Source organism: Sus scrofa, chromosome 3 (genome assembly GCF_000003025.6).
Source record: "Sus scrofa isolate TJ Tabasco breed Duroc chromosome 3, Sscrofa11.1, whole genome shotgun sequence".
Classification (NCBI taxonomy): Eukaryota; Metazoa; Chordata; class Mammalia; order Artiodactyla; family Suidae; genus Sus; species Sus scrofa.
Genome location: NC_010445.4, coordinates 78,716,553 through 78,739,334, shown reverse-complemented (window position 1 = coordinate 78,739,334; position 22,782 = coordinate 78,716,553). Strand labels below are relative to the sequence as shown.

Sequence of the window (22,782 nt, the reverse complement as noted above, 5' to 3'; positions counted from 1 at the left end):
AAAAAATGCCAGTATTTCATTCTTTTTAATGGTTGAGTAGTATTCCATTGTGTATATGTACCACATCTTCTGGATCCACTCCTCTGTTGATGGACATTTAGGTTGTTTCCATGTCTTGGCTATTGTAAATAGTGCTGCAATGAACATTGGAGTACATGTCTCTTTGCGAGTCATGGTTTTCTCTGGGTAGATGTCCAGGAGTGGGATTGCTGGATCAAATGGTAGTTCTATGTTTAGTTTTCTGAGGAATCTCCATACTGCTTTCCACAGTGGTTGCACCCATTTACAATCCCACCAACAGTGTACTAGGGTTCCTTTTTCTCCACACCCTCTCTAGCACTTATTGTTTATAGACTTTTGGATGATGGCCATTCTGGCTGGTGTAAGGTGGTACCTCAGAGTGGTTTTGATTTGCATCTCTCTAATCATGGGTGATGTTGAACATCTTTTCATGTGTTTTTTGGCCATCTGTATGTCTTCTTTGGAGAACTGTGTGTTTAGATCTTCTGCCCATTTTTTGATAGGCTTGTTTGTTTTTAAATTTTGTGTCAGATTGAGGTCTCTGTCCTTATAAATGGGAAAACAAATATTTAACTCTTAATATTGTTTTGTTGTTGTAAATTTGAAATTGCAGAGCTTAGCAATATGCTAGGCAAATAACATGTGCTAGTCTATAGTAATTTTTATTTTTTGATGAAGATTGGTTCCTGAGTTCCCATCGTGGCTCAGCAGTAGTGAACCCGACTATTATCTATGAGGATGTGGGTTTGATCCCTGGCCTTGCTTGGTGGGTTAAGGATCCAAGGGTGTGAGCTGTAATGTAGGAAAGCTAAATCTCTGATTCAACCCCTAGCCTGGGAATTTCCATTTGCCATGGGTGTGGCCCTAAAAAAAAGAGACCAAAAAATAAAGATTGGTTCCTTTATTCTCCTACCCTGAAAATAGTACATTTCTAGATTCAGTGCATTAGACAAGTTAAGAACATATGCTTTGAGAAAAAAGGACTTATTATGTGTAACAATTTTTCTGCATTATACTTTCTTCATCTGTAAAATGGCTATGTTGTAAGATTGTTGTGGCAATTAAATGAGATAATGTACAGTGTTCAACATATTCTCCCACATATAGTATGCACTTGATAAATGATAGCTAAAATAATAAGATCTCAGTTTTGACTCTAATTGTTGCACTGATCACTATGTAATTTTGTAAGCAAGGCACTGAGGCTTTCTGAATTTCACCCAAAAAATGGGCATAACATCTGCCCTGTCAATCTTTTAGGGTTGTTGAGATAATAAAATGATGCAGGTAAGTACTCTGAAGACTGAAAGGCCCATAAAAACTGACGATGTTATGGTTTTGACGGCAGTTGAGAAGTACCATAAAAATGGTATTTAATAATCTTTTTTATATAATAAAAGTTGTATTTAATTTTCTTAGTTTCACAGACAATATACATGTGATGAACATTATAGAAACACTTTTTCCTGTTAGATTAGTTTATTGTATTCAGGATTAGAAAAGTCATTTAAAGTAAATATTTTGTACTGTTCATCTCTCATGAATAAAGTATAACACTCAAATTTATATATATTGTAGTATAGAGTATATGACAAGTAGATCGAAGGTTTTTGTTGAGTAGAAAGGCCTTCTTTGGCCTCAGGAATCCACTTCTAACAGGAATGATATACTATTATGTTATAAGATTAATTACAATTTGTAAAGCCCTTTAAAGATGAAAAACTATAAATGCTTAGCATTTATTGCTACTAACATCTAACAATGTTAAGCTCTTTAAAATGAGCTAGTGCTTGATTTTTTTTAAATAAACTGACATGCTGTATATCATAGCTGATATATCATATGAGTGATTTCATGATTATGGCAATCATTTGAACATCTGTCATTAAATAGATATAACTATTGATTATTCTTCTAAGATTTTTATTGTCTCAGAAAACTGAGGCACTGAAAAATTGGAAGAATCCATTTGATTCCACATGTCAAGGGAGGCCTAAGATCTGGAGAATTCCTGAAATGCTGATACTATACAGCTGCACTGTTCATAAGGTTAACTACTACTATGTGTGGCTTCTGAGTTCTTAAACGTGGCTAGTATGACTGAGGAACTAAGTTTTAAATTTTATGTATTAAAAATTTGAATTTAAAAACTGATACTGTTAATAAAGGATATATGGACCAACTTGGGTATCTGAAATTACTTCAACTAAAAACTTTATGAAATCTAAATACAGATAAAATATTTCTGATGAAAATTTAACATCTAATTTGAGATGTACTTTTAACATTAGTAGAAAATTTAATGTTATGTATGTGCCTTGCATTATATTTCCACTGGACAACATTGCTATATGATTGCAAAGACAAGCAATAAATTACATGTGATATGAACCCTACTCCCTCTTTTATTTTTCTGGAGAAGGATGTATGAATGTTAAAATTAAGTTCTGGGAGTTGTAGAATCAGGAACAGTTAGAGGTCTTTTCTTTGATATGCGGAGACTTGACCTTTGGGAATCATAACCAGGATTACTCAGTTATATGCTGTTAAATGACTAACAGTCAGCTCTCCAAAAACCAAACCCAAACAAAAGCCAAAAAAAACAACCAGTTTCCTGATTTCTGTGGCCAGTTTTGAGCTACCAATGACATATCCCTTAACTTGGAGTCGAGAAGAGATACCCTCAACTGGCCCTTGCAAGGCCATAGATGCTGGCCCTAGTACATCATTGGAATACTTTGACTTTCTGACAGCTCTGTGTCTTGATAAGTGTACATGTATGAATGTCTGTGGTGCAAACTGAAAAATATCAGCTTTAAACTAAATTCGACTCCAGAGCAAATTGGAGGATGTTTAGATCTGGAAATGAAGGCTATTTTATTTTCTTTGAGCCTGTGGAATATGTCACTAGAAAAAAAGCTGATTTCCTCCTGATTCCCCTGGAAAATAGAAATTTATGGTTATATGAATATATTATGTACACTATAAAAAGGTTTAAAAGCAGGTAAAGATGGGGGGGGGAGGTTCCCTGGTGGTTTAGAAGTTAGGATTTGGTGCTTTCACCACTGTGGCCTAGGTTCAATCCCTGGTCTAGGAACTGAGATCCCACATCAAGCTGCATGCTGTGGCAAAAAAAAAGAAAAAAAAAAAAAACCCAAAAAAAGCAAACAGGTAAAGGGTAAATATACTACCTAAATTTTGATAAAGCAGATGCATGATTTTAATCCAGCTTCATGGTTTAATTAGCTATTCTTAATATATATACATACCAGTCATTGAACAAATTCTTCATTATTTACTTGCATAAAATTTAATTGGGAACAATTCTGTCCTGGATTAGTGCAATTTACTTGTCTAACTAATAAGTCAGAGAAGAAGGTTTGAGACATTGACTCTTTTCTGAAAAGGAGAAAAAGTAGAGTTAAAGCCCAAATAGTTTAATGTTTGCACCTTTCTGTACAGGAAAAGATTATTATTATCTTTTGCTAATTAACTGTCAATTTATGACTAGGTAAGTTCTAAAAGACACCTTGTTTCATAATATTGTGATTTAGCATTTCATAATTCAAGGATGTTAAATATTTAAATGATGGAAGGATTTGACCTGAAAATAAAAACCTAATTTAGAGAAAATCTATATGTAAGGTAACAATAATTGATATTGTTTAATATGTCACATTCTGTGATTGACAACATTGTCACCACTGTGAAAGTAACAAAGGTTTGGATAATCATGCCTTCTTAGGAACTTTGCTGAAAATTATAAATCTCTTTTAAGTTATATAGTAATAACTATATAACTAGTAATATAGTAATACTAGTAATATAGTAATAACTATATAACTAGTAATATAGTAATACTAGTAATATAGTCTTGAATAGATCTCTGCAGCTAAGCAAAGCAGCCAGTCTTTGATGTGCTTATAATTATGAAAGGTTTAGGTTTGTATCTTTAGGCGAGGATCCCTAGAGGCAGGAAGGTATAGATCAAAACTGACATCATGACACAATAAAGAAAAAAGACTGGTGAAGCGGAGCCAAAAATAGGTTGGCATGAATATATCTCCTAAGTCAAACAAGTAATATAATATAGCCTCTGAAGCACAGTGTAGGTAACCAGTTAACCACAATTTCAAATTGTTTATAAAATTTAAAACTTCTTTTGTAGCTTAGTTTTATAAGAATTTTGTACTGATAATGAGATTTGAAGTATAAGAGCAAGACTTTACTTTCATGCATATATCATCTACTAGGTATAATTTTACATACTATATACAATGGTACCATGATTTTATATAAAACCAAAAAGGTATTAAGGAAGAAGAAAAATTATTAAAAATTAGGCTTTTTGAATGACTTTTAGTGATATGAGAATATAGTTAGAAGATACCACTGGGTAGCAAAAAGGAAGATAAATAAATGAGTTTTCCAAAATATTTGCATTACAAAAAGAAATAAATTGACCAATATTATCAGTTATCTCTGGATGATAATATACTAAGTAATATTTATACTGTATCTTTAATATTGTATTCTCTAAATCTTTCTTATGCACAGATAATCTTTCATATCAGAATTTTAAAATATATTTTAAAAGGAGATGGCAACTTATAAAGCTACAGGTTTTTTATAGCACAGTATCAAAAATAACATACATAATAAGTTTATTTGGAAATATAATGCACTTAGAAGAATTTCTTTTTTTTTTTTTTTCCTTTTTGGCTACATCCACAGCATATGGAAATGCCTGGGCCAGGGATCAAATTTGAGCTGCAGCTGCAACCTACACTGTAGCTGTGGCAATGTCAGATTCTTAACCCACTGCATTGGGTCAAGAATTGAACCTGCACCACCACAGAGACCATGCCAGGTCCTTAACCTGCTATGCCAGAGCAGGAACTCCTGGAAGAATTTCTTACTATGCAGAAAGCCATATTAAGTGCAGCTGGGATTTACTATTATTTTTTGCAGTGTTTTACTTTTCATTTTTAACAATTTTATGGAGGTATAGTTGACTTACAATGTTGTATTAGTTTCGGGTGTATGGCAAAGTGAATCAGTTATACATATACATATATATATTCTTTTTCCCCCATATAGGTTATTAAAGAATCTTGAAGTCTGATTTACATTACTCGGTATAATTATCTCTAGGTCCATCCATGTTGCTATGAATGGCATTATTTCATTCTTTTTTTATGGCTGAGCAATTTTCCATTGTATATATGTACCAGTATCATCTAATTTTCCATTGTATATATGTACCAGTATCATCTAATCTACTTTATCTATTTGTCTGTCAGTGGGTATTTACATTGCTTCCATGTCTCAGCTATTGTAAATAGTGTTGCAGTGAACATTGGGGTGCATGTATCTTTTCTTAATTTTCTTCTTTTTTTAATGGCTGTACCCACAGCACATTGAAGTTAGTAGGCCAGGGATTGAGTTTGCGCCACTGCAGCTGTGAACCTACACTGAAGCTGTGTCAATGCTGGATCATTTAACACACTGTGCTGGTCTGGAGATTGAACCTCTACCTCTGCAGTGACCCAAGCCTCTGCAGGTGGACTCTTAACCCACTGCACCACAGCAGGAACTCCCACATGTATCTTTTCCTTTTTTCATTTTTTAAAATTTTATTGAAGTATAGTTGATTTACAATGTTGTGATAATTTCTGGTGTTCAACCAAGTGATTCAGTTATACATGTACACACATCCATTCTCTTTCAGTTTGTCTTCCCACATAGATTATCACAGAATATTGGGTAGACTTTGTCACAGCTATACAGCAGGTTCCCAATGGGCAATCATTCCATACACCTCAGTATGCATATGCCAATCCCAAACCCCCAGCCCATCCCTCTCACCCTCCCATATGTCCCCTTTTGCAGCCATAAGTTTGTTTTCTAAGTGTGTGAATCTTTTTCTGTTCTGCAATTAATTTCATTTGTATTCTTTTTTTTAAGATTACACATATAAATTATAATCATATGTTTGTCATTTATTGTCTAACTTCTCTTAGTATAATAATCTCAAGGTCCATCCATGTTGCTGCAAATGGCATTGTTTCATTCCTTTTTATGGCTGAGCAATATTCCATTGTATATACATATACATATTTATTCATTCCTCTTTCAGCGGACATTTAGGTTGCTTCCATGTCTTGGCTATTGTAAACAGTGCTACAATGGACACTGGGGTGCTTGTATCTTTTTTGAATTAAGGTTCTCTCCAGATAGATGCCTAGGAGTAGGATTGCTGGATCATATGATAGTTCTATTTTTGTTATTTCGAGGGATCTCCATACTGTTTTCCATAGTGGTTGTACCAATCTGCATTCCCACCAACAGTGTAAGACGGTTCCCTTTTCTCTGCACCTTCTCCACATTTATTGTTTGTAGACTTTTTGACGGTGACCTGGCTCATGTAATGTGGTACATTATAATAGTGTTGATTTGCATTTCTGTAATAATTAGCAATGTTAAGCATCTTTTCATATGTTTTTTAGCTCATGTATGTCTTCCTTGGTGAAATATCTCTTTATATCTTCTGCCCATTTTTTGATTCAGTTGTATGTTTTTTTGAAATATAGCTATGTGAGATGTTTATATATTTTGGAGATTAACCCCTTGTTGGTTGCTTCATTTGCAAATTTTTTCTCTCATTCTGTGGGTTGTCTTTTAATTTGTTTTTATGATTTCCTTTGCTGTGCAAAAGCTTTTGAGTTTAATTAGTCTGCATCTACTTATTTTTGTTTTTGTTTTCATTACTCTAGGAGTTGCACCCAAAAAGATATTGCTGCAATTTATGTCAGAGTGTTCTGTCCATGTTTTCCTCTAGGAGTTTTATAGTATTTGTATATAGTATAGTTTTATAGTACTATGTTTAGGCCTTTAATCCATTTTTAGTTTAGTTTTGTGTACATGTTAGAGAGTATTCTAATTTCATTCTTTTATATGTATTTGTCTAGTTCTCCCAGCACCATTTATTGACGAGACTGTCTTTTCTCTATTGTTTAGTCTTACCTCCTTTGTCATAGATTAGTTGACCATGAGTGTGGGTATCTTTCTAGGTTTTTAATTTATCTATATTTCTATTTGTGTATCAGTACCATACTAGTTTTGATGATCGTAGCTTTGTAGTATTGTCTGAAATAAGGGAACCTGACTCCTCCAGTTTCATTTTTCTTTTTAAAGATTGCTTTGGCTACTTGGAGGTTTGCATATTTCCATACAAACAATTTTTTTTGTTCTAGTTCTGTGAAGAATGCCATTGGCAATTTGATAGGGACTGCAGTGAATCTGCAGATTGCCTTGGGTAGAACAGTCATTTTGATAATATTGATTCTTACAAGCCAGAGCGTGGTATACTTTTCCATATGTTTGTGTCATTTTTTATTTCTTTCATCAGTATCTTAGTTTCAGAGTGCCAGTCTTTTGCCTCTTTATGTAGGTTTATTCCTAGATCCTAGATATTTTATTCTTTTTGATATGATGGTAAATAGGATTGTTTCCTTAATTTCTTTTTGATCTTTCATTGTTAATGTATCAGAATGTAAGAGATTTCTGTGTATTAATTTTGTATCCTGCAGCTTTACCAAATTAATCGATGAGTTCTAATAGCTTTCTGGTAGCATCTTCAGGATTTTCTATGTATACTTATCATGTCATTTGAAAACAGTGACAGTTTTACTTTTCTTTTACAATTTAGATTCATCTTTTCATTTTTTTTTCTTCTTTGATTCCCATCCCTAGGACTTCCAAAACCATGTCGAATAAAAGTGGCAAGATAGGACATCCTTATCTTGTTCCTGATCTTAGAGGAAATGCTTTCAGCTTTCACTGTTGAGGATGACATTAGCTGCGCATTTGTCATATAGAGCCTTTATTATGTTGAGGTAGGGTCCCTCTCTTCCCACTTTTTGGAGAGTTTTGGGAACTGAGGTTAGGATGAGTGAGCCTGCCTAGGCAGGAAGTGTGCTCCATGGTGAATGGGCACACAGGCTTACTCCAGCATGTGGGAAGGGGTAACATAGGCTGAGATAAGCAAGCACAATCAGATAGGATTCTCTCCCAGAGCCTGCAGAGGGAGGGGTCTGTGGGGGAAAGAGGCTGAAATGGTGGCTCTGCCCCTCCCATGTCACTTAACAATGGCACTTAGCTTCCATGGTGGCCTGGGCCTCCTCCTAGAACATTCCTGGTTTCAGTACTCTGCCTTCCAGTCCTCCAAGGCTTTCTCTGCATGGCCAACTTCAGTTCTCTCCCCAGTCTCTTCTCTAGACCCCATGTTCCAGCACCCAGCTACTGCCCATATCAGTAGTTATATGTCTTAGGTTGGTGTGTGAAAGGCAGTGGGAAGGACCATATGTGTAGGTCTCATTCTGTTGCACCAGCCACAGATGGCTATTGAATTCTGCTCTGAGCTTCCAAAGCTTCTTTCCTGTCTCAGGTGATCTCCCCATTGATGAGGGGACTCCCTCAGGTGCAGAAACCTCTCCTTCCCTTCAGCTGCCTCCCAGGGGTGCAGAGCCCAACGGGTTTCCACTTCTCTCTTTTTTTCTTTTTTCCCTTTGTCATACCCAATTATGTGGTGACCCCTCTTGTCCTTTCAGGTATTTGAGTTCTTCTGCCAGTGTTCAGTAGGTGTCCTATAAGGATTATTCCACTTGTAAGTGTATTCCTGATGTATCTGTGGGGAGAGGTGAGTTTCATGTCTTGCATCTACTCTGCCATCTTGATCTCCTGTCTCATCACTCCCCGGGACCCACAGAAATTTCATGCTTTCATCACTGTAACTCTGAGCTCTGCAAGGTCAAAGGTCCAGGAACCCAAAGAAGATGCATTGTTGCCAGGCAACACATTGAGGGTCTCACTGAACTACAAGCTACAGCTGCTGCCAAAACACTTTGGATTTCTTGGGTATCATCCTGCCCTCCTGATTTCTGGTCACAGAGACAAATCCCAGTGCAGCGTTGAGGCCACCTCCTGGGAATTATTTTTGGAAAGGGTTTAAAAATTATTTCCATTTCAGTGCACATGAGGATTATCTAGAGGAAGTTGTCCCCCCATTTTACTTGTTTTCTTCTTCTAAATACTATTCTTCAATTCTCATTGTAATGGATGTCCCCCTAAATGGTGATTGCTTTTAGTTATAGGTGTTTTGCTGGGTGTATGGTCACTCAGTTAAGATAGTTTCCAGACTTTTTGACAGTTAGGTGTAGCTTTATGACCAGGTTCTGCCCAATCATATATGTAGAAGTGATGTGAAACAACACCTGGGATGTTTTCTGAACAGAGTAAGAGTGTGTCTTCCTTTTTCGCCCCTTCTTCCTACAGGCAGGAATGCAAATCTTCAAAGATACAGACAAAATACCCTAGAGATAACAAAGCAAACTGATAGAAGGAGACTAATAATCTGATACCAGCCTGCCTTACCAGTCCTTGCCATCTCCCAAGATTGTTATGTGAGGCAGAAAAAAAGTGCCTTCTTAAACCATTATGGCCTCGTTACAGCAGCATGGACTGTTCCATACCTAATGTATGTATTGGCATTACACCATCTCTAACACACCACCAATATAGCTCATTTTACCCTGGACACTTTGATTTGACATAGTATTGGAGGTCCTAGCCAGAGAAATTAGGCAAGAAAAAGAAATAAAAGGTATTCAAATCAGAAGGGAAAAAGTAATATTGTATTCTTTTGCAGATGATTTATTATATGTAGAAAACTAAAGATGCCACCAAAAAAACTTAGGACTAGTAAAAGACTTGAGTAAAGTTGGATGATACAAAATCAATATATAAAAATCAGTTGAGTTTCTATATATAGCAATGAATTAAGAGGAAAAATAAATTAAGAAAGCAAGCCTATTTACAACTGCATTAAAATATATGAATAAATTTAACCATAGAGATGAAAGATCTGTACACTGATTATAAGACTTTGATGAAAGAAACTGAAAGTGACAAATAAATGGAAAAGTTTTCCATCTTCATGGATTAGAAGAATTATACTGTTAAAATGATCATACTACCCAAAGCCATCTCTATAAAGTGCAACCCCTATAAAGAATTCCAATGGCATTTTTCACAGAAATAGGAAAAACAGTCCTTAAATTCACGTGGAACCACAAACATCCTTGAAAAGAAAGAATCCTTAAATTCATGTGGAACTACAAACATCCTGAGAAAGAATAAAGCTGGAAGCAAAACAGTTCCTGATTTCAAACTATACTATATAGCTGTGGTAACCACACCAGCATGGTAATGGCATAAAAATAGATGCAATGGAATAGATATCAACTAGTATGTGACAAGGGAGTCAAAAATGCTCAATAGGGAACAATAGTCTCTTCAATAAATGGCAGTGAGAAAACTGGGTAACTGCATACAGAAAAATGAAATTGAACATTTATCTTATACTATTCACAAAAAATTAACTCAAAGTGGATTAAAGACTTAAACATAACAACTGAAACCATAAAACTCATAGAAAATAAAAAAAGAAACAATACAAACAGAAGATAAGGTCATAGGAATATATATATAGTAAAATGAGAAATTAACAAATGTCATTGAAGAACATCAAAGACCTGATAAAAGGAGAGATATGCCACATTCATGTTTGTAATATTCAATGCTGCAAGGATGACAATATTATCTTACTACAATTTCAAGTAAAATATCTGAAGTTTTTGTGAAACTTAACAAGGTAATTCTTAATGAAGTTCATATGTTAGAGCAAAATGCATGAATAGCTGAGGAAATTTTGAAGAAAAACAGGTGGGAGAAAATGTCCTATTAGGTAACAATATTTCCTACTCAGTTTTGTGAAAAAAGACAATGTGGCTTGATACAGGGATATGTAAATATTTATGTTTAAAAGGCTCCTTTTACCCTGTGTAACTTGTCCACTAACTGACATATTTTATTCCATTTTCTCCTTATCTTTTCCCTTTAAAATTTTTTACTCTAACTGCTGATGTATTCATGTATTCATTCATTCAACAAACACTTATTGAGTTACTTATTATGCCAATATCTATACCAAGTGCTGTGGATTCAGTGTAAAGTCTCTGTTTATTAAGTCCAATCTGGATTTCCCCAGAGTCACTTTCTATTGATTTTTTTTAACTGTTTATGGGCCATACTTTTTTGCCTCATTAAATGTCTCATGATTTTTTTGTTCAAGGGTTTGTGGAAAAACTGAGTATTTAAATAATATATTTAAATATTATAACTATTAAATAAATATATAAATATTCAATATATTATTTAAAATATTTAAATAATATAATGTATCAACTCTGGAAATTACTCTTCTCCAAGATTTATTCTTTTTTTTTTTTTTTTTTTTTTTTTTTTTAATTTATTTATTTATTGTCTTTTGTTGTTGTTGTTGTTGCTATTTCTTGGGCTGCTCCCGCGGCATATGGAGGTTCCCAGGCTAGGGGTTGAATCGGAGCTGTAGCCACCGGCCTACGCCAGAGCCACAGCAACGCGGGATCCGAGCCACGTCTGCAACCTACCCCACAGCTCACGGCAACGCCGGATCCTTAACCCACTGAGCAAGGGCAGGGATCGAACCCGCAACCTCATGGTTCCTAGTCGGATTCGTTAACCACTGCGCCACGACGGGAACTCTGAAGATTTATTCTTGATATTTGTTATTTGTTTCTTTGACCTTCTGAACTAATTCTCTAAAGCCTGTATTCTTTGTTGTGTGTGGCCACTGAATCTCTTTTCAGTTACCTTAGTAGTCACTGTCACATATAGATTGGATAGAGATTTTTAATTCTGGAACCAACATGTCTTGGAATCTTTTCTGGATGGGGTTTCTGCTATGTGTTAGGGCACCCCTTCAAAGCTCAGCTAGGCTTTTATATAACTCAGCATTAACCTTCATTTCCTGCTTGCACAGAGCCTCCAGATCAGCCGGAGGTGAGAATTTAGGACAATCTCAGGTCTTTCCTAAGAATGCACACAGTCCTGGGCATGTAGACAGTAGTATACATGTGCCTTATACACTCCCAGAAAGGTTTTTGAGCTTTTTAAAATGAGACATCTCATTCTCCAGATTTTCCTTTTTAGCTTTTTGTTTGGCTTACTGTTTGCCCCAGCAGTTATTTACCTCCTCGGGCAGTCAAGATCTTAAACAACCTCTAACAATTTTCCACAAAGCCCTGGGGAAAAGGCTTTTTCAAGAGTGAGCTTCTAGTCAGGTCAGATAAAGACAGGCTTACACAAAAGATCTTCCAAGGAACCACCAGACATCTCAAATGACAGTTTTCTGGTAATGGGGCTTTGAAGGACCTTCAACTCTGTTTTTCCCTCTCTGCTGGATCCCGGGGCTGTTGAGTTTCACTAAGATTATGGGCTGTGGTTTTCCAAGACTACTGTGGAGCTGGATGGAGGGGTAGACAGGAAAAAAGCAACTTAAAACACTAGAGAAGAGCTTGTTCTTACTGAAATAAATTGTTTTTCTTGAAATCCTCCCCAGATTGCTGCAAGCATTTGGTTAATTTACAGAAGTCTAATAAAGACAAATAGAGGAAACTGAAAAGGAATGACTAAAAACATATTAGGAAGAAAATCATGAAAAATGATGTCAGAGAACTCGAGAAGACATTTCAAAATGGAAGAAGTAGTGAAAAATATTTAACTTCTGTTGAAAACGTCATATTGAGAACTTGAAAATGCCTACTGAATTTAATGTCATGGTGTGGCGGGGAGGGAGGTGTCACTATAACATAGTGAAAACTGTTTTGATAGAAAAATTTGATAACAGTCAGATAGGAATGGATTAAAGAGTGAATGAATAGGTGGTGGAACAGCTCTATTTCCCCAAAGTTCTGTACTCTTTACTTCTCATTGCTTATTTCTTTCCTTGGAAATCACTTCCACTCAAATCCTGAAATACAGTGCTGATCTTTCCCTTGTCTTAGATTTTCGAATGATTGTGGGACAGCTTGTCTTCTTAGAACCTTGAATCAGTATATCAAAGTACACCCATTTTCTTTATTTTAGAGGTGATATTGCTGGCTTACAAGGTGAAGCAGTGTTTGGTTCTTTTCTTTACCTCTGAGGTTGATGTCTGTAGGATTACCTGCCTAATATCCTTGTCCTAAAAACTGACCCCAGTATCAGATCCAATTGCAGATGCCTTTTCCTTGGAGCTATGTGACCCAGCCCTCTGGCTGTAGTTGATTGGCACAACTTGGGGAAGGAAGCCAGCTCGATCAGAGTCCTCTGGAAATTCTGGAACAAGAACGAGAAAGAGAATCATTTTTCCATCTGCATGCCTAAACTAAAAGATGGAAAATTTAGGCCCTACTGCCAAACATGCTTGTTGCCTTAAAAAAAACCTGAGAATAGAAAAATAGTCTTTAGAGAAAGAAAGTACTGAAGGAGGTCCAAACAGCACTTAAGTTTCTGGTTACAGCTGTTTCTCTGGTATAACAATATTCCTGTCCTTTTTTATTAGCATATATCCCATGATCTTAATGGCATTTGTATTTTTACTTAAGCTTTCAGTTATCCTCACCCACATAAATTCACAGTCCAAGTACTATCTACAAACTCTTTGTACAGACTGGACGTTAAAGCTTATTCCATTACATTTAAAAATTTTATTTTTATTTATTTTTAAAAATTTTACTGGATATAGTTGATTTACAATGTTGCATTAGTTTCAGGTGTACAGCCAAGTGCTTCTAATACATAAGTTTCCCCATTCTTTGTCAGATTTTTTTCCCCTATAGGTTATTAAAAAATATTAAGCACAGTTCCCTGTGCTCTACAGAAGGTCTTTGTTGGTCATGTACTTTATATATAGTAGTATGTATATGTTAATCACAAACTCCTAACTTATCCCTCCCCCCCGTCTTTCCCCTTTTGTAACCACAAGTTTGTTTTTGAAATATGTGAATCTGTTTCTATTTTGTAAATAAGTTCATTTGCATCACTTTAAAAGTAAGATTCCATATATATGATACCATATGATGTATTTCTCTAAAGTCTGACTTACTTCACTTAGTATGATAAACTCTAGGTCCACCTATGTAGCACAAATGGTATTTTCATTATTTTTTATGACTAAGTAATATTCCATTGTATATATATACCACATCTTTATTCATTCTTCTGTTGGTGAACATTTAGGTTGCTTCCATTTCTTGGCTATTGTAAACAGTGCTACAGTGAACTTTGGGGTGCATGTATCACTTCTAATTATGTTTTATTTATCTGGATATATGCCCAGGAATTGGATGGATGGATTATATGGGAATTCTATTTTTAATTTTTCAAGGAGACTCCATACTCTTCTCCATAGTGGTTTCACCAATTTATACAACCAGCAACAGTGTAGGAGGGTATCCTTTTCTTCACACCCTCACCAGCATTTATTGTTTATAGACTTTCTGATCATGACCATTCTGACTGGTATAAGATGATACCTCATTGTATTTGGATTTTCATTTCTGTAATAATTAGCAATGTTGAGCATCTTTTCATGTGCATGTTGGCCATCTGTCTGTCTTCTCTGGTAAAATGTCTGTTTAGATCTGACCATTTTCTGATTGAACTATTTGTTTTTTAATATTTAGCTGTATGAGCTGTTCATATATTTTGGAGATTAATCCCTTGTTTGTTGCTTCATTTGCAAATATTTTTTTCCATTCTGTGGGTTGTTTTTTAGTTAATGATTTCCTTTGCTGTGCAAAAGCTTTTAAGTTTAATTAGGTCACATTTGTTTATTTTTATTTTCAATACTATAAAAGGGGGATCCAAAAAGATATTGCTGCAGTTTATGTCAGAGTGTTCTGCCTGTGCTTTCCTCTAGGAGTTTTATAGTATCCATTCTTATGTTTAGGTCTTTAATTCATTTTGGGTTTAGTTTTGTGTATAATGTTAGACTGTTCTCATTTCATTTTTTACATGTATCTGTCTAGTTTTCTCAGCGCCATTTGTTGAAGAGACTGTCTTTTCTCCATTGTGTATTCTTGCCTCTGTGGTAGATTATGGACCATAGGTTTGTGGGTTTCTTTCTGGGTTTTCTATCCTGTCCCATTGATCTATATTTCTGTTTTTGCATCGATACCATACGAGTTTTGATGACTGCAGCTTTGTAGTATTGTCTGAAATCAGGGAGCCTGATTCCTCCAGTTCCATTTTTCTTTTTCAAGATTGCTTTGGCTATTTGGAGTCTTTTGTATTTCCATACAAATTAAAAAAATTTTTTTTGTTCTAGTTTTGCGAAGAATGCCATTAGTAATTTGATAGAGACTGCATTGAATCTGTAGATTACTTTGGGTGGAATGATCATTTTGTCAATATATTGATATTTCCAATTCAAGAAGATGGTATACTTTTCCATCTGTGTAATCTTTGATTTCACTCATCAGCATCTTATAGTTACCAAAGTACACATCTTTTGCCTCTGTAGGTAGGTTTATTCCTAGGTATTTTATTCTTTTGGCGTGATGGTAAATGGGAGGTTTCCTTAATTTCTCTTTCTGGTATTTTATTGTCAGTGTATAGAAATAAAACAAATTTCTGTGTATTTATTTTGTATCCTGCAAGTTTACTAAATACATTGGTGAGCTTTAGTAGTTTTCTGGTAGCATCTTTAGGATTTTCTATGTATAGCATCATGTCATCTGCAAACAGTTATAGTTTTTTACAATTTGGATTACTTTTCTTTTTTTCTCTGACTGTGGTAGCTAGGACTGCAAAACTATGTTGAATAAAAACAGTGACAATGGACATCTTTGTCTTGTTCCTGATCTTAGAGGAAATGCTTTCAGCTTTTGACCTTTGAGAATGATAGCTGTGGTTTTGTCATATATGGCCTTTATTATGTTGAGATAGGTTCCCCCTATGCCCAGTTTCTGGAGAGTTTTTATAATAATTGGTGTTAAAGTTTGTCAAAAAGCTTTTCTGTGTATATTGAGATGATCATGTGGTTTTTATTGTTCAGTTTGTTAACATGGTATAATGCATTGATTGATCTGAAGATACTGAAGAATCCCTTCATCCGTGGCATAAAAGCCACTTGCTTATGGTGTATGACTCTTTCAGAATATTGTTAGATTCAGTTTGCTAGTATTTTGTTGATAATTTTGATTTTTTCATTTATGTTTATCAGTGATATTGACCTATACTTTTCTTTATTTATATCTTTGTCTGGATTTGGTATAGAGTGATGTTGGCCTCATAGAATGAGCATGGGAGTGTTCCTTCTTCTGAAATTTTTTGGGCTATTTTCAGAAGGATAAGTGTAACTACTCTCTAAATATAGATAGAATTCACCTGTGAAGCCCTCAGGCCCTGGATTTTATTTGTTGGAAGTTTTAAAATCACAGTTTCAATTTCAGTACTAGTGGTTGCTCCATTCATCTTTTCTATTTCTTCCTGGTTCAATCTTGGAAGGTTGTACATTTCTAAGGAATAGTCCATTTCTTGTAATTTGTCCATGTTATTGGCATATATAGTTACTTGTAGAAGTCTCTTATGATCCTTTGTCTATCTGTGATGCTAGTTGTAACTTCTCAGTTTTCATTTTCTAACTTTATTAATTTGAGCCCACTCTCTTTTTCTTGATGAGTCTGGCTAAAGTTTATCAATTTTATTGATCTTTTTAAAGAACCAGCTTTTTGTTTCATTGATCTTTTCTATTGTTTTCTTCATCTGTATTTAATTTACTTCTGGTATGATCTTTATGATTTCCTTTCCTTCTACTAGCTTTGGGTTTTGCTTGTTCTTTTTTCTCTAGTTACTTTAGGTGTAAGGTTAAATTGTTTGTCTGAGATTTTTCTTGTTTCCAGAGGTAAGATTGTTTTGCTATAAATGACCCTCTCAGAACTACTTTTGCTGCATCCCATAGGTTTTGGATCATCGTGTTTTCATGGTCTTTTGTCTCTATGTATTTTTTGGTTTTTCTCTTTGACTTCTTCAGTTATCCATCATTTGTTTACAAACATACTATTTAGCCTCGATGTATTTGCATTTTTTGCAGATTTTTTTTTTCTGGAGTTGATTTCTAATCTCATAGAGTTATGGTCAGAAAAGATGCTTGATATGATTTCAATGTTCTTAAATTTACTGAAACTTGCCTTGTGTTCCAGTAAGTTTCAGTGATCTTCCTGAAGACTCTTCCATGTGCACTTGAGAAGAAAATGTATTCTGTTGCTTGAGGATGGAATGTTCTATAAATGTAAATTAAGTACATCTTAATTGTGTATCATTTAAGGCTGTGCTTATTCATTGATTTCTTTTTTTTTTTTCTTTTTAGGCCTGCACCTGTGGCATATGGAAGTTCCCAGGCTAGGGGTCAAATCAGAGCTATAGCTGCCAGCCTACATCACAGCCACAGCAATGTGGGATGCAAGCCACATCTGTAACCTATGCCACAGCTCATGGCAATGCTGGATTCCCAACCCAATGAGTAAGGCCAGGGACCAAACCCACATCCTCATGGATACTAGTTGGATTCGTTTCTGACATGCCACAGAACTCCCTCCTTATTTTCTATCTGGATGCTCTGTCCATTGATACAAGTGGGGTGTTAAAGTCCCCCACTACTATGTATTACTGTCAATTTCTCTTTTTGTGGCTATTATCATTTATCATTTGCCTTATATGTTGAGATGCTCCTGTGTTGGATGTGTATATATTTACAATTGTTATATCTTCTTCTGGATTGATCCATTGATCATTATGAAGAGTCCTTCTTTGGCTCTTGTAACAGTCTTTATAATAAAGCCTATTTTCTCTGATATGAGTATTGCTACTCCAGCTTTCTTTTGATCTCCATTTGCATGGAATGCCTTTCTCCATTCCCTCACTTTCAGTCTGTATGTGTCATTAGAGATGAAGTAGGTCTCTTGCAGATAGCTTATGTATTTCTCTTGTTCAGCCAGCTTCTGTCTTTTGGTTCAAGCATTTAATCCATTTACATTTAAGACAATTACTGATATGTATATTCTTACTGGCATTTTCTTAATAGTTTTGTAGGTCTTTTTTTTCTTCCCTTCCTGTTTGTTTCCTTTTCTTGTGATTGATTGACTGTCTTTAGTGTTGTGTTTGAATTGCTTTTCTTTCATGTGTGTGTGTGTGTGTGTGTGTGTGTGTGTGTGTGTGTGTATACGTGTGTGTGTGTGTGTGTGTGTATGTATATATTTAGCTTTTTGGTTTGTGGTTACCATAAGGTTTTTATATAGCAGTCTATCTATATATGAGACATTTTAAGTTGCTGGTCGCTTGATTTCAAATGCATTTCCAGTATTGTGCATATGTGCTCTCCTCAGGATTACTGGTTTTTATATATTTCTATGTGGAAGATTTCTTAGCTTTACTGTAAGTTTGCCTTTACTAGTGAACTTTCTTTCATAATTTTCGTGTTCTGGTTGTAGCCTTTTCTTTTCTGCCTAAAGAAGTTCCTGTAGCAGTTGTTATAGAGTTGGTTTGGTGGTGCCAAATTCTCCTATCTTTGCTAGTCTGTAAAGCTTTTGATTTCTCTGTCAAATATGAACAAGAGCATTGCTGGTTAGGGTATTCTTAGTTGTAGGTATTTTAAATATAAGCATTCCCTTCTGGCATGCAGAGTTTCTATTGAAAAATCAGCTGATAACCTAATGGGGATTCCCCTTTACATTAGTTGTTGCTTTTCCCTTGCTGCTTTTAATATTTTTTGTCTTTAATTTTTGTGAGTTTGATTAGTATGTCTTGGCTTGTTACTCTATGGGTTGATCCTGTATGGGACTCTTTGTGTTTTTTGGACTTGAGTGTTTCCTTTGCCATGTTAGAGGGGTTTTTGGCTATTATTTCCTCAAATATTTTCTTAAGCCCTTTCTCTCTTATCTTTCTGGGACTCCTAAAATGTGAATGTTGGTGTGTTTCATGTTGTCCCAGAGGTCTCTCAGATTGTCCTCATTTCTATTCATTCTTTTTTAATTTATTCTGTTCTGCAGCAGTGATTTCCATTAATCTGTCTTCCAGATCACTTATTTGTTCTTCTGCCTAGTGTATTCTGCTTTTGATTCCTTCTAGTGTATTTTTCATGTCAGTTATTGTACTGTTCATCTGGTTTTTCTTTAAATCTTCTAGCTCTTTGTTAAACATTTCTTGTATCATCTTGGTCTGTGCCTCTATTCTTTTTCCAAGATCTTGGATCATCTTTATTATTATTATTCTTAGTTCTTTATCAGGGAGATTTCCTATCTCCACTTCCCTTAGTTTTTCTTACGGGTCTTTATCTTGTTCCTTCATCTGAAATATGTATCTCCACTGTCACATTTTGTCTCACTTTCTGTGTTTGTGGCCTCCTTTCTGAGGGCCTCAGGATCATAGTTCCTCTTACTTATCTCTCTTTTTTTTGTGTGTGTTTTTTAGGGCCACACCAGCGGCATATGGAGGTTCCCAGGCAAGGGGTCTAATCTGGGATGTAGCTGCCAGCCTATGCCAGAGCCAAAGCAATGCAGGATCCAAGCTGTGTCTGTGACCTACACCACAGCTCCTGGCAATGCTGGATCCTTAACCCACTGAGCAAGGCCAGGGATCAAACCCACAACCTCATGGTTCCTAGTCAGATTCGTTAACCATTGAGCCACAACAGGAACTCCTAGTTCCTCTTACTTCTGAAGTCTGCAGTTAGTCTTCCCTCTGGTGGGCAGGGCCATATTAAGGAATGTTTTGGAGGTGGCTCTGAGATCAATTTTAGGCAGCCTGTATGCTGAAGGGTATGGCCAAACAACCTATTGTGCTGGTCGTTTGGCCTGAAGCATTGCAGTACTGGAGCCTGCAGGCTGTTGGGCAGGGCCAGGTCTTGGTGCCAAAATGGTGAACTCCAAAAGAGCTCATGCTGATCAATATTCCCTGGAGCCTCTGCGAGCAGTGTCCTTACCTGACAGTGAGCCACAGCTGACCCATGCCTTCCCAGGAGACACCCAAAGACCCCCAGATGGGTCTAGTCCAGGCTCCTTTGGAGCCACTGCTTTGCCCTGGGACCCAGTGCACGTGAAACCTTGTGTGTGCCTTCTAAGAGTGGAGTCTGTTTCCTGCAGTCCTGTGAAGCTTGTACACACAAGCCCAACTGGACTTCAGAACTAAATGCTCTGGGAGTTCCTACACCTGATGCAGGACCTGCAGTCTGGGGAGCCTGATATGGGGCTCAGAACTTTCACTTTTGTGGGAGAACCTCTAGGATATAATTATTTTCAAGTTTAGGGGTCACCCAGCAGGCAGGTGTAGGATTTGCTTATGATGTGAAAACACCATTCCTACCGTCTCATTGTGGCTTCTTCTCTGTATTTGGATGTAAAATACCTTTTTGGTAGATTCTTGCCTTTTTTTGTCAGTGGTTGTTCAGCAGTTAGTTGTGATTTTAGTGTTTTCATGAGAGGATATTAGTTCAAGTCCTTTTACTCAGTCATCTTGTCCATAATCAAGAGGCTGCTTTTAGTTTGGATGTTTATTGCCTCTTTCTTCAGCATGTGCTGCCTCTTATTTCATTGATATGGGGTTTGTAGATTCAGTGGCTCTCGAGTGTTACTGGGATGATGGAGACAGTGCTTGGTGCCTGCTTGTGGGTCTCACAGTGGCAGCGGCAGTCTGTGCCCATCTCTGGAGCCCAGGATGACACTGGCAACTTTTGCCCACTCCTGGAGCTCCTATAGGTGGTGTTATTTTCCTTGAGAGCACTCACAGGGAAGAAGACACTTATGGCAGTCCTCCCCTCTCCTCGCACATCCCTCAGCAGTGGTGCCTTGCCTCTTTGGTAGGGCCAGGCTTCTACCAAGTACACTTTCAGTTGTCACAGTTCAGCCTCTTCAGGGTTGTCTCCGTGCAGTCAGCCTTGGTCCTCTCCGTGGCTTTGATCTCTGAAGCTTGAGCTTCAGCACCCATCCCCCACCCACACAGGAGGAAACTGTCTCAGGCTGAGGAGCTTATTAGGGTGGCAGTGTGACCTTCTGTTCAGGTTACAGTCTGTTTTGCTTCCTGCAAACCAGTTGCTGCATTCTCCTCCCAATCTCTGAAGATCCCCCACCATCCATGCTGATCTCCCCACTAGTGAGGGAACTTTCCTGGGTGCAGGAACTTTTCCTCCTTCATAGCTCCCTCCCTCAGGTTCAGGTCGCACCCTGATTCATTTCTCTCTCTTCTTTTTTTCTTTTGTCCTATTGAGTCACTTGGAGGTTTTTTTTTTTTTAATCTTTTCAGAAGTTTGAGGTCTTCTGCTAATGTTCAGTAGATGTCCTCTCTGAATCATTTCACTTATAGATGTATTTTTAATGTTTTTGTGGGAGAAGGTAAGCTCCATGTCCTACGCCTCTGACATCTTGATCCCCACTTTCTGTATACGTTTCTGAAATGAGAGCTGAGTTTTTTAAAAAGAAAGTTATGCAATGTAGTGTTGTGGCAGGTGCCATGAGCCCAGACAGTAGCAGGGCCAGGAGCTTGCCCATGGCTGTGGTGGCCATGGTCCCAGTGGCTGCCACCCTTTGCTGGGTCACTCTAGCTCTTGGCTTTCAAGATCACACACCCAGAGTTGGGAGCTTTCTCCATCATGATCCAGAAGCATCTCTATTTCATTACATTTAAAATAACTACTTATGGAAGGACTTTTATCATTTTATTATTTAATTTCTATGTATCTTACAGCCTTTTCCCCCATTATAACCTCTCCCCAATATTCACCATTAATGTCTCCTTTTGTGTTTAGTTGATATTTTGTAGTGAAATGTTTTTATTTCTTTTGTGTATATTCTGTAGTTATTTTCTTTGTAGTTACTATGGGGATTACATATAAAATCCTAAATTATAATAATATAATTGTAATGGATACCAGGTTAACTCAATCACATACAAACCTTCTGCTCCTGTACAGCACTGTTCCTGTCCCTCACCTTTATCTAATTGATGTCACAAATTATGTCCTTATATATTGTGTACCAATTAAAAGATTTAGAATTATTTTGTATGAATTTGACTTTTAATTTCTTTTGAAAATAAAAGGTAGAGTGAAAAATTATAATCATTTTTTATATTTATCCATGATTTATCTTTACTGGATATTCTTACATTCATGATATGGGTTTGAGTTACTATCTAGGATCCTTTCATTTCAACCTGTAGAACTCCATTCAACATTTTTTTAGTGACAGTCTTGTGGTATTGAATACCCTCAGCTTTTATTTATCTAAGTATGTCTTAATTTCTGCTTCATTTTTTGAGGGAATTTTTTTGCTTATATAGAATTCTCCATTGACATATTTTTTTCCAGCAGTTTAAATATGTCATTTTACTGCCTCAGGCATCAAAGGTTTATACTAGAAACTGATAATATTATTGTGGATACCTTGTATATGACAAGTTGATTTTCTCTTGCTGCTTTCAAGATTCTCCTAACTTTTGCTAATTTGATTATACTTCATCCTAGGGTAGGTTTCTTTTGGTTGATTGTACTCAGAGGTTATTGAGCTTGGATTTGTAGATCCATGTATTTCCTCAAATTTGGAAAGTTTCTGGTCATTATTTCTTCAAATAATCTCTCTGCCTCTTTCTTGTTTGTTCTGCGACTCCCATAATGCGTTGGTATGCTTGATGGTGTCCTATAAGTCCATTAGGCCCTTTTCATTTAATCTCTTTTCCTTTTGCTCCTCAGATTCAATAATTCCAAATGTATCTTAAAGTTTGCTGATTCTTTTTTTCTGTCTGCTCAGTATTATAAGCAGGAGTCACCCCAGTTTTCTGGAACAG

The 22,782-nt window shown here is 36.3% G+C and overlaps 1 protein-coding gene across 3 annotated transcripts in view; it reads right to left on the bottom strand.

The window, feature by feature from the left end:
• WDPCP (WD repeat containing planar cell polarity effector) overlaps nt 13,022-22,782 on the bottom strand; it is a 291,160-nt gene continuing 281,399 nt past the window's right edge. For 2 of the 3 annotated variants that reach the window (XM_021087464.1, XM_021087465.1), the window contains one exon: nt 13,022-13,281. In XM_021087464.1, coding sequence (XP_020943123.1) covers nt 13,148-13,281 — 134 coding nt within the window. In that variant the 3' untranslated portion in view covers nt 13,022-13,147. Of the gene's footprint in view, nt 13,282-21,219; nt 22,774-22,782 lie in introns of those variants that run through there. The other variant, XM_021087467.1, reaches the window with a different exon arrangement.